The 19,971-nt window shown below is 30.3% G+C and overlaps 1 protein-coding gene and 1 long non-coding RNA gene across 3 annotated transcripts in view; one reads left to right on the forward strand and one right to left on the reverse strand.

Annotated features, from left to right (window-relative positions):
- The window catches only part of LOC115886622 (leucyl-cystinyl aminopeptidase-like), a 63,656-nt gene that overhangs the window by 14,247 nt on the left and 29,438 nt on the right, over positions 1 to 19,971 (forward strand). The window contains exons 10-13 of one of the 2 annotated variants that reach the window (XM_030905865.1): positions 1,815 to 1,954; positions 6,772 to 6,966; positions 7,320 to 7,392; positions 9,412 to 9,635. In XM_030905865.1, the coding sequence (XP_030761725.1) occupies positions 1,815 to 1,954; positions 6,772 to 6,966; positions 7,320 to 7,392; positions 9,412 to 9,563 (560 nt within the window). In that variant the 3' untranslated portion in view covers positions 9,564 to 9,635. Of the gene's footprint in view, positions 1 to 1,814; positions 1,955 to 6,771; positions 6,967 to 7,319; positions 7,393 to 9,411; positions 9,636 to 19,971 lie in introns of those variants that run through there. The other variant, XM_030905864.1, reaches the window with a different exon arrangement.
- LOC115886623 lies at positions 11,591 to 12,155 on the reverse strand. Its single transcript, XR_004050916.1, has 2 exons — positions 11,888 to 12,155; positions 11,591 to 11,706 (listed from the first exon to the last, which is right to left on the reverse strand). It is a non-coding gene; the product is annotated as an uncharacterized LOC115886623 (long non-coding RNA).

Below are 19,971 nucleotides of genomic sequence, written 5' to 3' on the forward strand. Positions count from 1 at the left end.
GACAATTCTATATCATCACCGAATCTTAGTTGATTAAGATATTCCCCATCTATTTTCAATCCTTTGTTGGTCGCAGTCAAATTTTCTGTCAATTTTAAACTGGAAGTATAAGTAAAACTGAATTTGCCATCGATTTCCTTTGAAGATTTCCGCGTAACGAATTTTAATCGAGATTTAGCTCGGGCGTTTCCTCAAAAGAAAATTACAAAATCCATGTAATTTAATTCGATTTTCCCCGTGGAAATCCCTCGTTTCCTAAGGTAGAGTGTGTAAAATGCACTTGAAGCAATACCGCAAGCTATTAAGTCCAGCATTATAAATTAGGGATGGACATTTTAAGGGAAAAAAATTATCGATCGTTTGTTTCAAGTTTGAAGATGGTAGACAATGTGTTTTAGTTAGAATACAGGCAGATGAACAGAGCTCATCAATGCCCAGAACCATTCTGCGACGTTGCAAAAGATGCTGATGCCTGGTGGCGTTGAGGTACAGCTCTCGTCTACCAATCTCAAGGTTGTGAGTGCGAATCCTACACCCGTCATTTCATCAGCCGACTTTTTTTAATAAAATAAAAATAGTTTGGTTGTGACCTAGGTGGACTCAGCCATAAATGAGTACTTGGGATTTACAATCCTGAGATAATAATAGGCGGTTGAAGCACAGTTTAAAGAATATAAATATATCAGTTGATCCACTCTTCCCCCGTATCAAAATTCCTTCCGCCGCTCCCCGCCTGTCTTGTAGACTTGGGTCAGTCTACATCCGTTGCTCGACGTGTACACAGCGTCCCAAGTTTATTTTAGTTTTGTTTTCGGTCCGACGCATAGGGTGAACCAAAAATAGTGTTTTAGTTGGTTTGTTCGAATTGTGAATAAAATGTCTACTAGAAATAGTTGTGCAGTGGATGGTTGTGAAAGTAGAATGACAGACAATATATCGTTCTGTAGGTGCCCAAAAGATGAAGGAAAGTATGTGTTTATATAGTATAGGATATTAAGTATATAATAATTAAAGAATTAGACATATTAAGTATATTATAATTATAGAAACCTAACTATGAAAAAATGGTTTTAAAAATATACATATAAATTAAGAAAAGATTTTACTCGAAATATGCACAAAATATTTATTTATAACAATTAGTTTATTATTTTAGTAGATATTTTAGAGTAGTAGTAGACACTTTACTATTATGTTTTGGATTTTGCAGTATTTACCGGTTTGCAAAGTGCATATTAAATTATTATTTAAGATATTTGCATTTTTTTAAATAGCATGTTTTACTTTTTAGATGTTTGTATTTAACTTTAACTACCTACCTGGAAAGTCCAAATTTTATCGTCAGGTAATAAAAATACGCGCATACAACTTCTTCTGCTATTGACAAGTTTTTTAGAGTTTTTACTAAATTTTATGTAACAGTAAATATAACAATTGACGAGCACATGGGAAAAACGATGAGTATCGAGAAATGATAAATGTTCAGGAAACCGTTTGTTTTAATTGAAATTACGCATGGACTTTTATATCCGAGTTTATATCGTTTATATTTATATTCTTTAAACTGTGGTTGATGCGTAGTGCTAGCCACATTACCTTCCTTGTATAGCGAACGGCTCTAGCATGGCAAGCTGTACGTTGCTACTCCCAAGGCGTTAAACGCTATATACGGGAGCTATTATTATTATTAAAATCTCAATCAGTTACTGAAATGTTCTACACTTATTCATGGTATATAACAAAATATTTCTTTAAGTATCTACATTTTGATTTATCGATATTTTATCCCATCCCTAACTATAAGCACTTTGCAGTTACTATTCCTCGTGTTGCTGATGCTGGGAAAGTGGCAGGAAGAAAAGATTGGATCCTGTTAAATATCGCAGACTCCCGAGGGATGTACGCAGTCAACTACACAGAAAAAATCTGGGACGCCTTGCTAGATTCTATAGAGGTACGAGATATATTTTTTTTACAGTTATTATTAGTAAAATTTTCTAATTTTTTTCATAATAACTCTGATGTTATTATAAATAACTTTATGAAATTTGATATACGTCTTCTATGCATCAAAATGCAATAAAGGGAATTTTATTTAATGGATTCAGTGGCTTCCATACGTGTTTTATATTGAATATTTTTAGAGAAAAAATAGTATGCCACTGACTTCTCTTAAAACAAACAGTATTTTCAAAATATTTATTCGTTTGTAAACAATATCCATCTCTTGATTTTTGTTCTCCCGCGCATGCTTTTTGAAATTTTTAAACCAAGCTGTGTATTCCAAAAATAGAAATAAATCAAACCAAACCCAAAAGAATCTTTAAATTTTAATAAGCAATCAAAAAACTCTCAGCCTTACAAGAAACATTTATTTTAGGAAATAATAACACGAAAAAAAAACATTTATTTCCGTTTTTATGAAAAATAAATTTAATTACAAAACAATTCTTAACAGTATTCTGTTTCTTTTGGAATACTGAAAAATCATATTATCTCGTAAAAACATCTAATTTCCAATTTAAAAAAAGCCCCTAAAAATGTTCACCTCCTTTTTTCGGCCGTTTTTAGGTTCAAACAATTTTTTTATTAAAAAGCCCAATATTAATTTTGCGTGGTTTTTGAAATCCGATAGAGCGATCACTGTCGAAATTAATTTGACCAGAGAACTAAGTGAACGTAGAGGGGCAATATTAATACAACTTTTATGTTCTTGAAAGTAAAATTTCTTTAGGCGCGATTGGAGTAAAAATTCAACCTTGACCAAGCTAGCGAGAATTAAGGTAAGAAACTAGGTAAAGCATCGCTAGTTCATTTGCTAGTTCAAAGCTCATTTGCTAGTTGAGAATTAGAATTATTAGAGTTAAGCAACTAGCATTTTTATTAGAGAGCATCGTTATATTTATTTCAAACCAATAATCAACGAGAATCTATTGATCCTTAAGTGACTGACTCGCTGATTAATCACGATCCTGCTCAAACCACTCAACGTAAGAAGCTCAATTTTGGCATACAGTTTGATTCTAGGGTGTAGAGGTTCGATAAGAAGGGATTTTTCGAAATTCCAGTTCCAAGGGGGTGAAACTACCCTTCAAATATTACAATATTTTTTATTTAGAAAACGGTCAAGTTTCCGAAAAAAACGCTTAAACACTTATATTTTATTTTGTTTTTTTACATATTTTAAGATTTTTTAAAAATGTATACAGGGTGTTTCGAAAAATCTGGTCATTGATTAATCAGGATCCTGCTTAAAGCACTTAACGTAAAAAGCTGATTTTTGGAAAATGGATTGACTTTAGGGTTTAGAGGTTCGATAAGAAGGGATTTTTCGAAACTCGAATTCTAAGGGGGTGAAACCACCCCTCAAATATTAGAATATTCTTTATTTAAAAACCGGTGAGTTTTTCGGAAAAACTCTTAAACACGTATATTTTATTTTGTTGTTTTACATATTTTAAGATTTCTTAAAAATTTATACAGGGTGTTTCACAAAATATGACCATTGAGTAGTCACGATTTTGCTTAAACTGCTTGACGGTTAAAGCTGATTTTTGGCAAACGGATTGACTGTGGGGTGTAGAGGTTCGATAAGGAGGGGTTTCTCGAATCTCAAATTCCAAGAGGGTGAAAACGCCCCTCAAATATTACAATATTTGTTATTTAAAAAACGGTTAGACTTTGGGGAAAACGCCTGGACACGCATAATTTATTTTGTTTTTTACATATTTTGAAATTTTTAAAAAAATCATACAGGGTGTTCCAAAAAGTTGGGTAATTGATTAACCACGATTCTGCTTAAACTGCTTGACGTAAAAAGCTTATTTTTGGCAAACGGATTTTTCTCGGGATTTTTCGAAAGCAAATTCCAACAAGATGAAACTACCCCTCAAATATTATTAAGTTATATAATAATATTGCAGATTATATAGTTTTATAATATATATAGTAACCTATATGTTTTTTCTCATGCTGACATAAATGTGAGAAAATTTTATTCAGTTTGTATGTTAATGGAAATTCTTGCTTTGCTTTATCATCACCATTACAAATGATTAATTCGACGCGAACGAAGTCGCGGGTACACGCTAGTATTCGTATAATTTAACAAAATTACTGTAAACCACTATAAATACCAATTGTTGGTTAGGTTCAATTTTTTTTTTCTCTTCTTAAATAAATTTAAGCGTTATCATTATTAGGCATTTGCATAAAAGTGTGTCTTTGGGTGGTATTCCATAAAATTTGCCGGCTATTGTAGAAAAACTTGTGTCGTTTCCCTCTCTCAGAAGAGCTCTACGTTTACGTATTTCTATGAGTCATCGGCCCTTCCAAATGAACGAATCGATAGAAGGGTGGTGTATTATTATTCAAATATTCCAGAATTAATAAGCAAACGTAAATATTTGCAAACCGTTTGACGGAAAGTTATATTCAAATTAGGTAGACTTAAAAAATACAACTTAAAACGATTTCTAGATTTAGAGCTATTTTTGAGAGGCTTAATTTTAATTTTAGAGTTAGTTTTTGGAGTTTTTGAAATAATAATCGTTTGCAGGCTTCTATAGGATTTCAAAAGGCCACTCTGACACAAATTAACTATAACAGATGCGAAAGAACACCGAATTACGCGTTCATGTTTCTGTGACCTTCAGAAAGAGTTCATAGACAATCCGCATCAATGTATAGTTTGGGTTATTATTTGTTTGGGTGAAAATATAATCTGCACCAATGTGTTATCGAGGCATACAAAAAGGTCCACAGACTTCGAGACATACGAAAAATCAAGTCCATTTAGCGTGTGTCGCAATTTTCACACCTTAAAAAAATAGTTTTTTATAGCTATAGCAGCTTCAGCGACTATGAAAAAAGCTGTGTGATTTTCATAGAAAATAAGGGCACCTGTAATTAATTTGAGAATGTTATAAATCGCTAAAAGAGGTTTCAAATCTCTTGGATTTCTATTAATATTAAATAAATTTTATTAAAAATTGAACTAAAATTGTTAGTATCATTAAAAACAATTCAAATTCAAAAATTGTATCAGTCAAATTCCCTCATTTAAGGTGAATATTAAAGTAAATATAAATACAGCTCATTCTAAGCTCTACTTATCTTTAAGAAAAATTTAAATCATTGTTGCAATTGGGCCTTAATGCCATTTCGAATGAACAATAGTATTAATAATGTACATTATAATAATAATAAATTTTATAATATAGTGTGTATTAAAACTACTAAAACACTTTTAAATTGGTATTATATTAACAACTTTTGTTTTTTAATCCAAAAAAAAGTTACCAATTTTCTCAATCAAAATATTTGTGGTCCTGAAAAGGACCTTCGTTTTCCCATGTTCGTCAAGGTAGGTAATGGGTAAACGGTAAAAAAACAGGATAATAAAATTTAAAAAATTACAAAAATTGTTCAAAAGTGCCTCTCTCTTGCATTAAACCAAACGATCATAAAATCCCCTCCTCACATTGGATAACATATCAGGGGTGACAGTGTCAAAGGCATTAAATATTTTCTGCCTTAACTGCTCCAAGTTTTGAATTTCTTCATGGCCGTAAATTTTAGATTTTATGTACCCCCATAAAAAGAAATCATTCACCGAGAAGTCAGGTGAAATTAAACGTCAGTCTAAACAAAACTGTCATTTTTGAAAACTTGTCAAAATTTGGACACACGCTAAATGGACTTGATTTTCCTGTCTCGAAGTCTGTGGACTTTTCTGTATAATCTCACAGTAATTTAATAGATTGCTCGTCATATTATATCAGCTCGTAGGAGATTAGGATCGTTACATTTCTATTGGTTCTATCGGACTTTTTTCGACTATATAAATCTTTATTTTTTGTAAACTTTAATGCATAAAATATTTTCAATCTAATAAATAATTTATTGATGTAAATAAGAGGAAATTTCTCACATGGGTGGTCAAATTCTATAGTTTTCATTATATCAAACAGCCTCTGAATGTTTTCTTCAGTGCAAAACTCATCATTTAATATAAATAATTTTTTCAGCCTGTAAATAAAATGAACAAATTTTTCCACTTTCATGATCAAAGGCTTTTAAATGGGTAAATAATTTCGAGTTATCCAGAGATTCGGACAAATATCACATTGATGTATTTGAAGACCCTTTTTAATGATGTAGTCAAACATAATTAAAGGCATTTTGAGTTGAAAACATTTCTCAGAGGCTGTTTGATATAATGAAAACTATAAAATTTGACCACCCATGTGAGAAATTTCCTCTTATTTACATCATTAAATGATTTATTAGATTGAAAATATTTGATGTATTAAAGTTTACAAATAAAGATTTATATAGTCGAAAAAAGTCCGATAGAACCAATAGAAAGGTAACTATTTTGTCACATTTTTCATTAAATTTTGTTAATTAAATTAATTTTTTATACTATAATTATCTTTTTTTTCCTTATAAATAAACACATTTGCATCCCATTTTAAATAAGATATACAAATTACCAAAACTTAGAAATAACAGTTCAAAAGTTCAACAAAAATCCTACACCCGTTTTTAAAAAGAAACATATAACCACGCACTATGTCATTCCAGCAAGCGAATACCACACAGCATAGGTTTCCGGACTAAACGACTGGTGTAATTACACCACTCAATAGGCGTGTCGGGTTTGCCGAGCGGTTTCCGATGCAGTCGCTTTCTTTCGCATCTGTTATAGGTAATTTGTGACTCTGATGCCATTTTTTTCGTTATACGACTCTGTATTTTTTTAAATAGGATCTGCCTGATGATGAAGTAGAAAATTTAGCTGAAAACACACTAATATTGTATATGAACGAGGTGATCAACTGCGATGTGATCTTGAATCTACAGGAAATACTTCCAAAATGTATCAAGTCAACATTTCGAGACCCTGTATTGACAGTCTTAGAAGATATCATCTGTTATCCTGATGAATTTCAATTAGCTTATGTAAGTTTATTAGTTTTAATGGATTTCACACAAATACTTTTTTTATTATTTATGTTTCTCATACCCTGCGATCGAAAAAAAAGGCATCAAAGAGGGATGGGGAATGAAAATCGATGGTAATTTTGGTGAGGTTAAGCACTAGACGTCATGACTTGGCACATACTCTTCTTTATTTGCTAATTGCGCTTAGTGCCTTTTAAATCTTTCTATCATTATTAGTGTTAAGTTTTATGTAAATTTTTGCTAAATGATATCTAGAGATAGACCTCGCCAAAAATTATTATCGACTGTCATTCCCCAGCCATCTTTGACGCCTTTTTTTCGATCATACGGTATTTTTGTATTGTTTTCAGGACAAAATCAAGGGAAATATAGATTTCAATGAAGATGTACTGATGCTTAGAGGAATGGATTGCATAGTTAAAGGTATACAGCAATCTTTAATAAGTTTAATATAAAAAATAGTATACAGGGTGTCCCTGTATACCCTGTTATTAGTTTCTAAAAATAAGTATAATATCTTCAATATTTATTTTCACACTCTACATCTCATTTGTGAAACTAATGGGGGAAACCGCTGGGGAAGTTGGTGTACAGAAAGGGGGAAGTATGCGAGGAAGTACGGGAAGTATGAAAGAAGTTGGTGAAGTATAGAGGAAGTTTAGGAAGTATCGAGGAATTTTTATAACGCTGGCTGTTTTTGGTAGCCGATTCTAAAGTGGATTAATAGAAATATATTTTGAATTACATACTTTGGTTTAACGGGGAAGTATTAAGGAAGTACGGGGAAGTATTAAGGATGTACGGGGATATATTGAGTATGTATGAGGAAATATGGGGAAGTATGAGGAAGTATTGAGGATGTTAAGGAAGTATTAAAAGGGACAGAAGGAAGTAACTCAAGTTGGTGGCAAGTTGGTCAACGTACATTTTTCATCCATGGGTGTACTAAAATATCCTTATCAGAGATTCTTTTCTTTGGTAGCAAAACTAACATCTTCTTAACTAAGTCTTGTACTTCAGCTGATACATCTGACCATTTCTCAGCCACCATGTGATAATTACCGTTCACTATTTCAGTTCTTAGTAGCGCGGCGTCATTTGATCTAATAAAATAGAAAGACAAAAAAATATAAGAAAAAAAGAGATAAAGTAAAAAAAATATGAAAAAAAATAAAAAACGTTAAAAAGAAAGTAAGAAAAAAAGAAAGAGAGTAAGAAAGAAGAAATAATAAAATTGTAAGAAATGACAGTGATAAAAAGGAAAGCGAGAAAAATAAAAAGAGGAAAAAATAAGAAACAGAAAAAAGTGAAAACAAATAAAATAGAACAATATACATAGATAGAAAGAAGACAAAGATAGATAGAAAAAAAAACAGATACAGATAGGAAAAAATGAGCTACAAAGAGAAAAAATGCAGAAAAATAATAAAACAGAGTTAAAAAGACCGCGAGAAATAACAAATAGTTGAAAAATAAAAAGAAAGAGAGAGCAAGCGAAAATAGAAAGAAATATAATAAAAGCTACATAGGGAAAACATCGATTCAGGAAAAGAATAAAAGAGTTAAAATGAGAGAAGCCGAGAAGAGGAGGTGGAAAAAAAGAAGAAAAGAGGAAATATAAATAAAAAGAGTTAAGAAAGAAGAAAAAAGAAATATAGAAAACTAGCAAACAAAAACTGCTATAAAAAGAAACAGAACAAGAAGAGAAAATAATAGAGAAGAAAGATTAATTAAAAGTGTAAAGAAGAAAAGACAGCATTAAAAAGACAGTGAGAAAAAATAGAGAGGAAAAAATATGAAGAAAACAAGAGCTACAAAGAGACGAGTTACAAAAGTCGGTGTGAAGTTGGTGTACAAAATTTAGGTCAGCGGTTTCCCCCTCGTGAGCCACCTTTGTTCCATTTGAAAAAATCGAGATATGATTAAAAATACCATTTGGGCATCTCTTAACCGGCCAGGACAAGACACGAAAAACATTAGACGATCAAATCTATTTTTCCAAGGCTCCCTAATTTAAAATTAGTGGTTTTAACGCAGCCATGGCACAAATTTAAAATACTTTTTTAATTGAATATGTCAAAAGTTGATATATGATATGTCATTTCAGACTCAGAATGTCATAAAAAATAATACCATTTAGTAATCAAAAGTTGTAGTGATTTCCGGTGAAACAGGAAGTGACCAAAAACAATTGAGTACGTCAATCAATCCTAATTTATGTCATATACTAACATACCAAATCTCGATTTTTGTGATCGAGAAGAGAGAAGTGATGGAAACTAATTGAATACGTTAATTAATCCTGATTTATGTCTTACTAAAATACCAAATCTTGTTTTTTTATCAAAAAAAACTTATACGGGTGAAATTTTGGAAAACATCCGGTATAGAAATTACTAATTTTTATTTTGCCGTGATTAAATTATGAAATGAAAATTCCAGACGTTTTGAAGAACGAGAGCGACGCTTTCAGGGGAAAGTGCAGAAGTTGGATAAGAGCCAATTACAGAAACGGAAAAACCTATTTCGCAAATGGTTCAATAAGGAGAAAATCCGGAAGAAAATTAATTTTTATGCCAGCTCAAGTAGTTTAAGTACAAAAATATTTTGTATTAGTATTACTTCATTTATTTACAATCAAATAAAAACTGTTTTAATTTGTTTAATTCTCATTTTTATTATATTATACCCAAAAATACGTGAAAAACATTTTTAGAACTTATACATACATACAAAACGAGGCCCAGTTGGCTTGGAAATGACGATCGATGACATTCCTCATATAATTTTATATACAGGGTGGTCCGAATTGTATTCCAGAAACTTCGGCAGCATATTCTGCAGATAAAAATAGGTAAAAGAGTTCGTATAAATGTATGTCCTAAAATGCTTAGTTTCGGAGATACAGGGTGTAGAAATTTCATTTTCATTTCGATTTTTTCCAAATAATTTCTGAGGTACCGTCAATATTTAGATGAAAATTGGTGTCTGGGAGTTTTTTGACATGAGAAATTTGATTTTGATGTCAATATGACTCCTACTAGTAGAGGGCGCCACCTACATGTGTTTTGACTGTTTTGAAGCGCAATAACTTCTTGTCTGTACCTGTATAAAACTACCGAGTGAAAAAATATACATTCACGACGTTTTCCACGCAAAAAATATCTCTTTGTAAAAATCGCTACGAGCAACCGTTCTCAAGATATTTAGAATGAAAATAATCAATACATGTCATGATTGACGAAAAATAAACGTTGAGTAGATAGTTATTTCAGTGAAATAATAAATTTGGGAAAATTTTATTTTTTTAAATTAATCATAAATTTTTCTCCAAAAAATGACGATAAAACAGTTTCTGTTAAACTTTTAGCACAAAAACATTTCAAATTTATGATTTCAGTCTAATAACTATTTAGTCAACGTGTTTAATTTATGTCAATGATGACAGGTATTGATAATTTCGATTCTAAATATTTCGAAAACCATTACTCGTAGCCTTTTTTACCAAGAGATCTGTTTCACGTGGAAAACGTCGTAAATGTATATTTTTTACTCGGTAGTTTTATACAGGTACGGAAGAAAAGTTATTACTCTTCAAACCAGTTAAAAAATATGTAGGTAGCGCCCTCTACGAGTAGGAGTCATATTGACATCAAAATCAAATTTCTCATGTCAAAAAACTCCCAGACACAAATCTTAATCCAAATATTGACGTTACTGCAGAAATTATTTGGAAAAAAATCGAAATAAAAATGAAACTTCTACACCCTGTATCTCCGAAACTAAGCATTGTTGGACATACAACTATACGAACATTTTCACTTATTTTTATCTGCAGAATATGCTGCCGAAGTTTCCGGAATACAGTTCGCACCACCCTGTATAAAATGACAGCGATCTGCATTTCATAGCCATCGCTGACGCAGTTTATTTTCGATCATATTGTACCAGACGGTCGAAAGAAAAACGGCGTCAAAGACGGCTGAGGAATAACAATCGATAATAATTTTGGCGAGGTCAAGCCATAGGCGTCATTTACTGAACCCGTTCTCTTCTATATTTTTCAATGGTGCTTACTGCCAGTTTGTTTGACTGCCAGGACAGTGGTCTTGAGATGGTTGCAAATTATTTATTAATTTTTTATTTTACATGTAAAAAACTATTTTTTACCTGTGAAAAAAATATTTTTTAATTTATTACTTTTCAACATTTCAGACTATACTTTTTCAAACATCTCCTTGGTTCACGTCAGAGAGAACACTAATAACTAAAGTGAGAGAGACCGATCAACGTTTATTTTTGAAGCCTGTGTTAGTGGCGCGGCCTTTGGCGTCTAACCCGAGCTATGAGCGCATTATCGATATAGTAGATTTCATTCATACCTATATACTGGCGCCAAAATTTTAAAATTTCTATATTTGAACCGAATCTTAATCTTTCAAGTTTATAATAAGAAATCTTCGTAGTTTTTTTAGATTATTTTGTTGACAACGAAAATTTATTATTAGACTTTAAAGCATTAAAACCTATAAATAAAATACTGTGTAGGAACATAATAATTTATTTAACTCCATACTCCTTGCCATACTCCAACTCAAGGCTGCAATCTTCAGTATCTTTATTATCTAACTTGATTGGGAGTGAACAGGGAAGCACGGTTGGGAGCTCGCATAGAGTATCAGTAGGTATCCCTTAGGTATTCAATGTTTTTGATAGTCTTTATTCTATAACAAGAACCTAGCAGTTAAAGAAAATAATTTGTATTACTGGAAATAATACCAGGTATAACACCTAGTCGTGAAATCAGAAAAGAATGTGATGTTTTAAATTAAAAAAAATAAATTAGCAATGTACGATTATTACGTGCACTCACTATTACTATTAGGTATGTTAAAAGAATTACCGAGATAAAACTTACCTTTAAAGGAAAGTCTGGGTCTTTGTCTGGGTCTCAACCACAAAACAAAAATTACAAAAATGCCGAATAATCGTGGCATCTGAAATAATCAATAATGACAATAATCTTCTCTTCTAACAACCTAAAAGAACAGGCACGTTCAGTCAAAAACATTTTATTACTCCGATTTGCTCCGATTATCAACAGATTTTAGTTATCTCCTTCTAGAACTATGAAGTAGAAAAAGCTACTGACAATCTAATTAATCCTGTCAAATGTTTAACTTGCAAAGTTGAAAACTTCCTTTTTTGACTGCCTAAACGCTATGCGCGTCTGGGATGCGCGGTGACAAAATAAACTTCTACGTCTACGAAATGCCCTATTCCACAAGCTCTCTCACTTTAGTTATTAGCACAGATAACACATAGCTTACTAGATTGTTTTCTAGTAAAAAAGACCTTATTTTGTCACAACAGGTGACATTTTTTTGTTTTAAATCAAGTAGGTTTTAAAAAAACTACAATAGGTAAAAAAGTTTCTAAACAAATAGAATATCCAAATTAATTTATTTCCAATGACAATAATGTGTAAGTTTGTAATTAAAAGTTAGTTAATAAGAATAATAGGTGTAGTATATTTCAACATCATTCACTGGTTTTAAAAACATCAAAAAATATGCATGCGTTTTCATAGTATAAACACAGGTATAAATATGAATTGTTCCTTACGTTAGTTCTTATTGATATAAAAGCAAAAAAGTATAAAAATTAAAAGCTGCAATTTTATTAAAAATATGTTATTCTAACACATATTTTTTTAACTGTAATGTTCTAAATTGATCAAAATATAAATGTTATTTTTTTCCTAGGAAAAATAAAACTTCATAACTTAATTTTCATAAATAAATTTATTTCTATTAAATTTTATAGAGCAATTTGTATTACAGTTTTATTTCACATATTTTGTAATACTGCTTCGGTACAGTGCCCCATTGCTATCTGTGAGTTCATTTAAATTATGACGACATTACTGATCTAGAAGATAAAAATGTACCTAAGTACCTTAATATTATAATCAAAAATGGCTAATTTTGTAAATTATTACCTATAATGGTTAGATGAGTTATGAATGTAAACTTCTTTACGTTGATTTCTAGGGTAATACTAGCATTTTTCTTTTTTCATTGTATATCTTGATCTTGAGCACCTTCATTTTGTACAATAAGATTTGCCTATTTGTATTATTTGACTGAGCCTTTATTAAATTTTATTTATTGGAAAAAATATGGTCTTTTAAAAAAATGATTCTTGAAAAACACATAATTTGTAAATAACTATTTTTTTTTCAAACGTCACAAAAGTATTAATTTTTGCGACGTGATTGACAAATATAAAAAGTCATTTTAACGCCTATGCATAAAAGTAAAGCACTTTTACGCCTAAGCCTATAAAGTGTCAAATTCAACGAGCGTAACCATAGTTTCTCGATATATAATTACTAACAAGGTATCATTTTATCAAATCTTTTTATATTATTCGGAACGTTTGAAATTGTTTAAAAACTTATTTGTGGCGTTTGAAAAAAATAGCATGTTCTATTCGGAGTAAAAATGACTTTTTGTGCCTCGGCTGTACGAATATTTCAAATTTTTACTCCTAATAAAACAATATACTATATCCTCATTTTTCTTAAATTTTAAACAGAACCTTTATAATAAGGTGTCATTTTCAATAACTAAAAAAATATAGTATTAAAACTGAGAGTAACAGGAAATTTTTCTGAAAAAAAGGCAACAGGCGGTACAATATTGCGCGCGCTTTTCATTGTACGAGATTCCATGCTTCGGGAAACTTTTCAGTCAGTTTTTCCAAGAGTATCAGCATGAACGTACGTCAATATCAGACTTGAAATAGTTCGCGACATCGAAAAGTTTAAAACAAAAACTTTTGAACTAAATAGTTAAACATTATTTTTTAAACAAAAAGTGTTTGAAAACTTTTAAAAGTGTCTAAAATATTCTAGAAAATGTTAAAAATATTTTATTCTACAGTAAAAAAAATAAAATGTGAAAAGAAAATTTACTTATGTATCAAAATGTGTTCGAAATAAAATATTAATAAAAAAAATTAAAACTATTCAAAATAATATAATCAATATAAATTGTGATGACTATTAAATATAAGTGATATTAAGTGTTTACATTTACTAAATAAAAAAGTGATGACCAAAAAATACTTTTTTGGTGTATAAATTCAAAATTAAATGACTAGTGTGTTCAGACATCAAATGATACTAATATTTATATATAAAACTATTATCTATTTAATACACTGACAATAAGATTTTTTAAAAGCCAAGAATCCAACAATAAGTATAATAAAGAAATATATTTTACATAAAAATAAAAAAAAATATATAAATACATATACAAATGACAATTAAGAAGAATAAATTAAAAAGAAAAGGATAACAAACTAAAAAACAAGACAAACTACAGAAGAGTCAATGAGAATATATAATGTGACCAACTGAAAAAGATTTTGGAGAGATACTTAAACAGAAATGTTGAAAAAAGAACTTAAAATAGTTAGTTAAAAAATAAGGCTTCAAATGTAGACTAGCAACACAACAGCAACTATAAAAACACATTTCAAACTGCAAAACTACTACCATTTTTATAAAAATAAAAAAGACAGACAATAAATTTTAAATAACATTAAAATTATGTTTTTTAAAAAAGTATAAATAAGAACTGAATTAAAAGTTGGTTGGTGAATTTAGACAGATATAACATTGAAAGGCTTCATGTTAAAACAAAAATGTAATTATCAAAACACGGAGAAGAACAAGTGGACAAGAAAAAAATAAAACATTTTTATAAACTCTAGTTATAAAAATGTGAAACTAATAAATAATTAAAACAGAAGAAAGAATGAGTTGAAATAACAAGTTACCCAAAAATATCTTGAAATCATCTATAAACATCAAAAAAAAACTAGCTATGTTCAATGTTCCTCTTACTATGACAAACTTCTTTGAAATGATGTAAATCTACTGTAACTTCATTCGTAATAAAGAAAAAATCTTTCACTCCTAAATATGTATTGAAAGAGGATGATATAATATTCTAGAAAGCTTCTACAAAAACTTTATCCAACCATGTCCAACATTACTCTTTACTGTGATTTAACAAGTTTCTCCAAAAGATACGAATCCATTCATGGACCTCTAAGTCTATCAGTTTGTATATTTGGATCAGTAGCCAATGTCCTTAACATCTGTGTCCTAACCTCCAAGGAAATGCGATGGCCTACCAATCTCATTCTCACTGGTCTAGCTGTTGCTGATTTATTAGTAATGCTCGAATACCTACCTTTTGCTGCTCACAGATACTTCGATAGTGAAGGTAACAGATACGTTGAAAACTTCTCCTATGGATGGGCAGTTTTTACTATTTTCCATGCTCTATTTAGTCAGGTTTTTCATTTTGTTTCTTGCTGTCTTACTGTCATTCTTGCTGTGTGGAGGTACATAGCCATCACCAGTCCACAGAAAGCCAGAAGGTATTGTGAAACTCGTGCAACTTTCTGTGTTATTTTAGCTACGTACTTGATATGTCCAGTAATATGTACACCTTTGTTTTTGTCCTTGAGGATACTGACTTATAACCAAACTTGTGACAGACAAGGAAGAATCTTGAGTAAAAAAGATCTAGAGACTTTCACCGGTGTTACAATGAAGAGACCTATCTACATAACTGACTATGTTAGTGAGGAATACAAGTACGCGAGTTTCTGGGTTTATGGAGTGGTAATAAAGTTAGTACCCTGTATTTTGCTGACGCATCTGTCAAGAAAACTGATCGTGGTGTTGCTGGAGACAAAGAAGAGACGGAAGATGTTGCTGACTTCGAGTATACCGATGCAAGAATATGATTCCAGGCCGTTTTTGAAGAAGAAGATTGATAATGTGAGGCAAGCTGACAGGACCTCTGGGATGTTGGTGGCCATTTTGTTGTTGTTTTTGATCACGGAGTTCCCGCAGGCTATTTTGGGGCTGCTGATGGCCACCAAGGGACAGCAGTTCGAGAAAGAATGCTACAGACCTTTAGGTAAGATAAAAATAAATTCTATTGATACAATTGTTATAATTTTCATTACATCCTCCAATGTGTTGCTATTGCCAAAATAATGACTTATTTTAAGATGATTACAAAAAACCTATTTTTTTTAAAGATTTTTTTTTGTTTTTCGAATATTCTGCTTTTTAAATTATAATACAGGGTGGTCCGAATTGTATTATATTGAAATAATTAGCGATTTGTTGACCAATAACAATGAATTTAGAAATCGCGCCTTCGATTACATAACTGAAAGTTTAATTGATATCAAATATATACTTTTTACATATTTTTTTCCTGCAGTATGCTGCTGTATATATTATCGGATACAATTCGGACCACCCTGTATATTAGATTTCTCTATGTTTACCTATTTCTCAGAGTCTACTTCCATGTATAATTTGTAGTTTTTTTTTTACTGAAAACTGACATTAAACAGTTATTTAAATTTCTACGTTTGTTATAAAGGGTTGTAAAGTGATCGTTATAGGGTTTAACCCTAAGGGAGGTTTTAAATTAGTTTGTTTTGTCACTTATATAGTTCTAACCCTTGTCAGACTGGTGGAAACTTTGGGCAACTTGGGAAAAAAAAGTTTAAATATATTTACAGTTAAAATATTACAGATGTTCAATTTGAATATCTCATTATTATTTGTGTTTGCCCTTCAATTAACCAAATTACATACATTTTAAAAGCAAATATTCGTATAAAGAACGTATAGTCTCTTATTGGAGCAAAAATAAATACATATATATTACGTACGCTACATATATGAAAGATATACGGCAAAAGATGAAAGTTAGCTGGCTGTTGTTTGATATAGCTCGAAGCGAGAAGTTCTTTGGGGCAATTTTCGCCAGAATTGTATATTTTTTCGCTCGTTAAATCCCAGACGTATTTTTCTCGTTGTGTAGATTGCTTTTTCTACCGTGTTTTAAAAAAGTCGTGATTTTTCGCTATATTAAAAATATTCTTTGCCATTTTGCGGATTTCCAAGTGTTTAGACGTCTGGCAACATAAAAAACCTAAGAAATATGTTTGAAATTGTCTCTTTTTGTTAGCTAATGGAAGATGATTTGATCTTCAAAGAAAGTACAGATTGTTTCGTTATATTTAGATATAAAAGAAATACGAATTTTTATGTTTTGTTCTGATGTATACTAATTGAATCTATATGCAAACAAAAAATTAATAATGAAAATTTATTTCTACTAAACACAGATAAGTTATAATAATTATTTAATAACAAAAATATTAGATGCGCTACTGAAACACATTTGGAAGCACATAAAAAATGTTGACAATTTGAGGAAAGTTTGAAACACCCTGTGAAATATATTAACAAAGCAAGGAACTTAAAAATCATTCTATCATTTAGGTACAGTCTTAAGATGATGCTTCCACAATATCCCAACTGAATCTGTCATAAAAAAAAAACTCAACTGATACAGAAACAGTCATATATCAAGCCCTTTTCCATTTTCTTTTGACTCGTCTCGTTTTTTTTTCGATAAAATTAAACCATTCTGCCAAAGGGTAACCTTCTACGACCTTCGGTTATTGTTGTGTGGACAGAGTATGTCTCAAAGGGTCCAAAATCCTTTTATGCGGCTAATGGAGCATATGGACTAGATCTCTGGCTTGTATACAGATTATACATCATCTACTTTTCATTTGTTATTATTTTCCTTTTAATAAAAAAGGTCCTCCTTTTGACAGAAACTTTTAAGGTCAAGCAAAAATACAGTATGCTCGAAAAAAAAATCTGTCAATATATAATATCCTAAGTTATATTCACTATATAAAATGGGATTCTAGATTTGGATATGATTGACCCTGTATGCTATCCAAGTAAATAATAATGAATTAAGTACAGTGACTCTTTATTAAGAGTTCAGATATTTAAAAAATCCTCTGATAAAAAAATTACGTGATGTTATTTCCATTTACCTCTTTTTATGATTTTTACTTCCTGACTTTTTAACATGAAAAAGAACCACATAAACAACCTTTTAATTCCGTGTCGAAGGGTTTAATTCCCTTACAAAAACACGGGGCAAAAAAGGGATCATTAAATGGTATGGAAAGACCCTTAAGGTTTGTATAAAATCTGACTTTGTTTTTTTTTTCAAGGGATGAAAGTGTGTTAAAACAAAATGGCAAAAAGTTTTCTCCAAGACAGGGACTTTGCCTTTCTTAAAACATTAAACAAAACAGTTCAAGTTTTTTCTTTTATATTTGTTTCAAGAAAAATAAAAGATTTATAATTTCATTCTGTCGTGGTTTCGTTTACTTAAAAGTAATAGAAACAATTTTACAAGACCTGGTGCATTAGCTTCGTATACTATAAAGAAAATTAGAGATAAAACTCAATAAAAACCACTTTTAGCAAAAAACGACGATTATTTAAATAACAAATAAATATAACTCTTACTTAAAAGTCATTTAAGTAATTTAAATATTTTTTAATGTTAATTAATTTTCAGATGTATATTTTTTATTAAACTCTATTAAATTGCTTCGCTTCACAATGGCAACTAAAGTCGAAATAAGCCATGGACTTAAATTAAAATGTAAAATATGGTAATTTCTCAAGATTTTCGCTCTAATATTTCAAAGTTTTATTCATAAATGAAAGTTTTTTAAATCCCGTAACTTTTTAAGAGTTCCAACATAAAATTTTATTGCTACATTTATCATTACGACGACGTTGTGGGTGTTAATGTATAGGAATGCAGTGAGTTGAAAATAGTTTAATAAAAAACATAAAAATTCAATTTCAAAAACGAAAGCTATTAGAAAAATATGAATTAATTATTTTTGGATTATTATTCAGGGTGGTTCGAAATGTATTCGGGAAACTTCGGTAATAAAAATATATAAAAAAAGTTCGTATAAATTCGATTCAAATGTCAGATTCCTACTGGTAGAGGGCGCCGTCTATATTTTTTAGTTGCTTTGAGGAGTTTTCGTCTTTATCTGTATATTACACCACTGAGAAATGAGAAACATTTTATTTTTTAAGTTAATCATGAATTTTTCTAGAAAAAGATATGATAAAACAGTTTCTATTGAACTTTTTGATTGACTTGACTTTGAACTTTCTATTGATGAAAGTAGTTCCAAATTTATCATTTCAGTGGAAATAAAAATCATACAAAAAAATACAGATACAGACGACAAATTAGTATAAACTCACTATATTTCGACCCCAGAAACACGATTATGAGTTTTTTTTCGCGAAAAAAAAAATGAAAATTAAGAATTTTTTGGAAACTTTTTAAGTTTTTAGTTAAAAACATCATTTCTTGATAATATATGGCAACATAGGTAGTTAAGTAAATTTACAAGAAAGAATATCCAGAAAAGATCCAGTGGTTCTCAATCATTTTTTTGGAAATTTTCAAAGTAAAATATCTCTGTTATTTTGGACTTATTTGAAAAACGGTAAAGAGAAAACATATTTCTTTTATCGAGATCTACCAGCCTTGAAAATATTTACACGTATTTCATACTCACCCTGTAGATTAGTTAGTTATTCTCCACATCAATTATAATCCAATTGGTGTTAGTTTAGGAATTACTCGAAAAATTTTCCCGCTTACAATTCGAACCATCCTGTATATAAATAAACCATATTTTAATACAAAACATAAGCTTATCTTATCTACACTTTGAAAAACGTCAATCAAAACTAAAATCCGCCACCAAAAAATAATATATTACCGTACCGTATAAACTTCAAAAAGATACAAGAATGAGCTTTTAAGATTTTAGGGTCTTATAAAATAGTGCGCAACCCTAGATAAGGGATTATGGCCGGACAGAAAACTGTAATTTTTCATAGAGCCTTTTACCACTATCTCTCGTGAACAAAGGTACTTTTTACAGATTCCTTTTTTCGAAGGAAGCTCTAAAAGGTATCTGTACCGAACTTAAAGTTTCTAGAGATAAGATTTCGGGGTCTTTTGTCGTAAATATCAG

The sequence above is a fragment of the Sitophilus oryzae genome, unplaced genomic scaffold (genome assembly GCF_002938485.1).
Source record: "Sitophilus oryzae breed Bouriz unplaced genomic scaffold, Soryzae_2.0 scaffold_494_pilon_pilon, whole genome shotgun sequence".
NCBI classification, from domain to species: Eukaryota; Metazoa; Arthropoda; class Insecta; order Coleoptera; family Curculionidae; genus Sitophilus; species Sitophilus oryzae.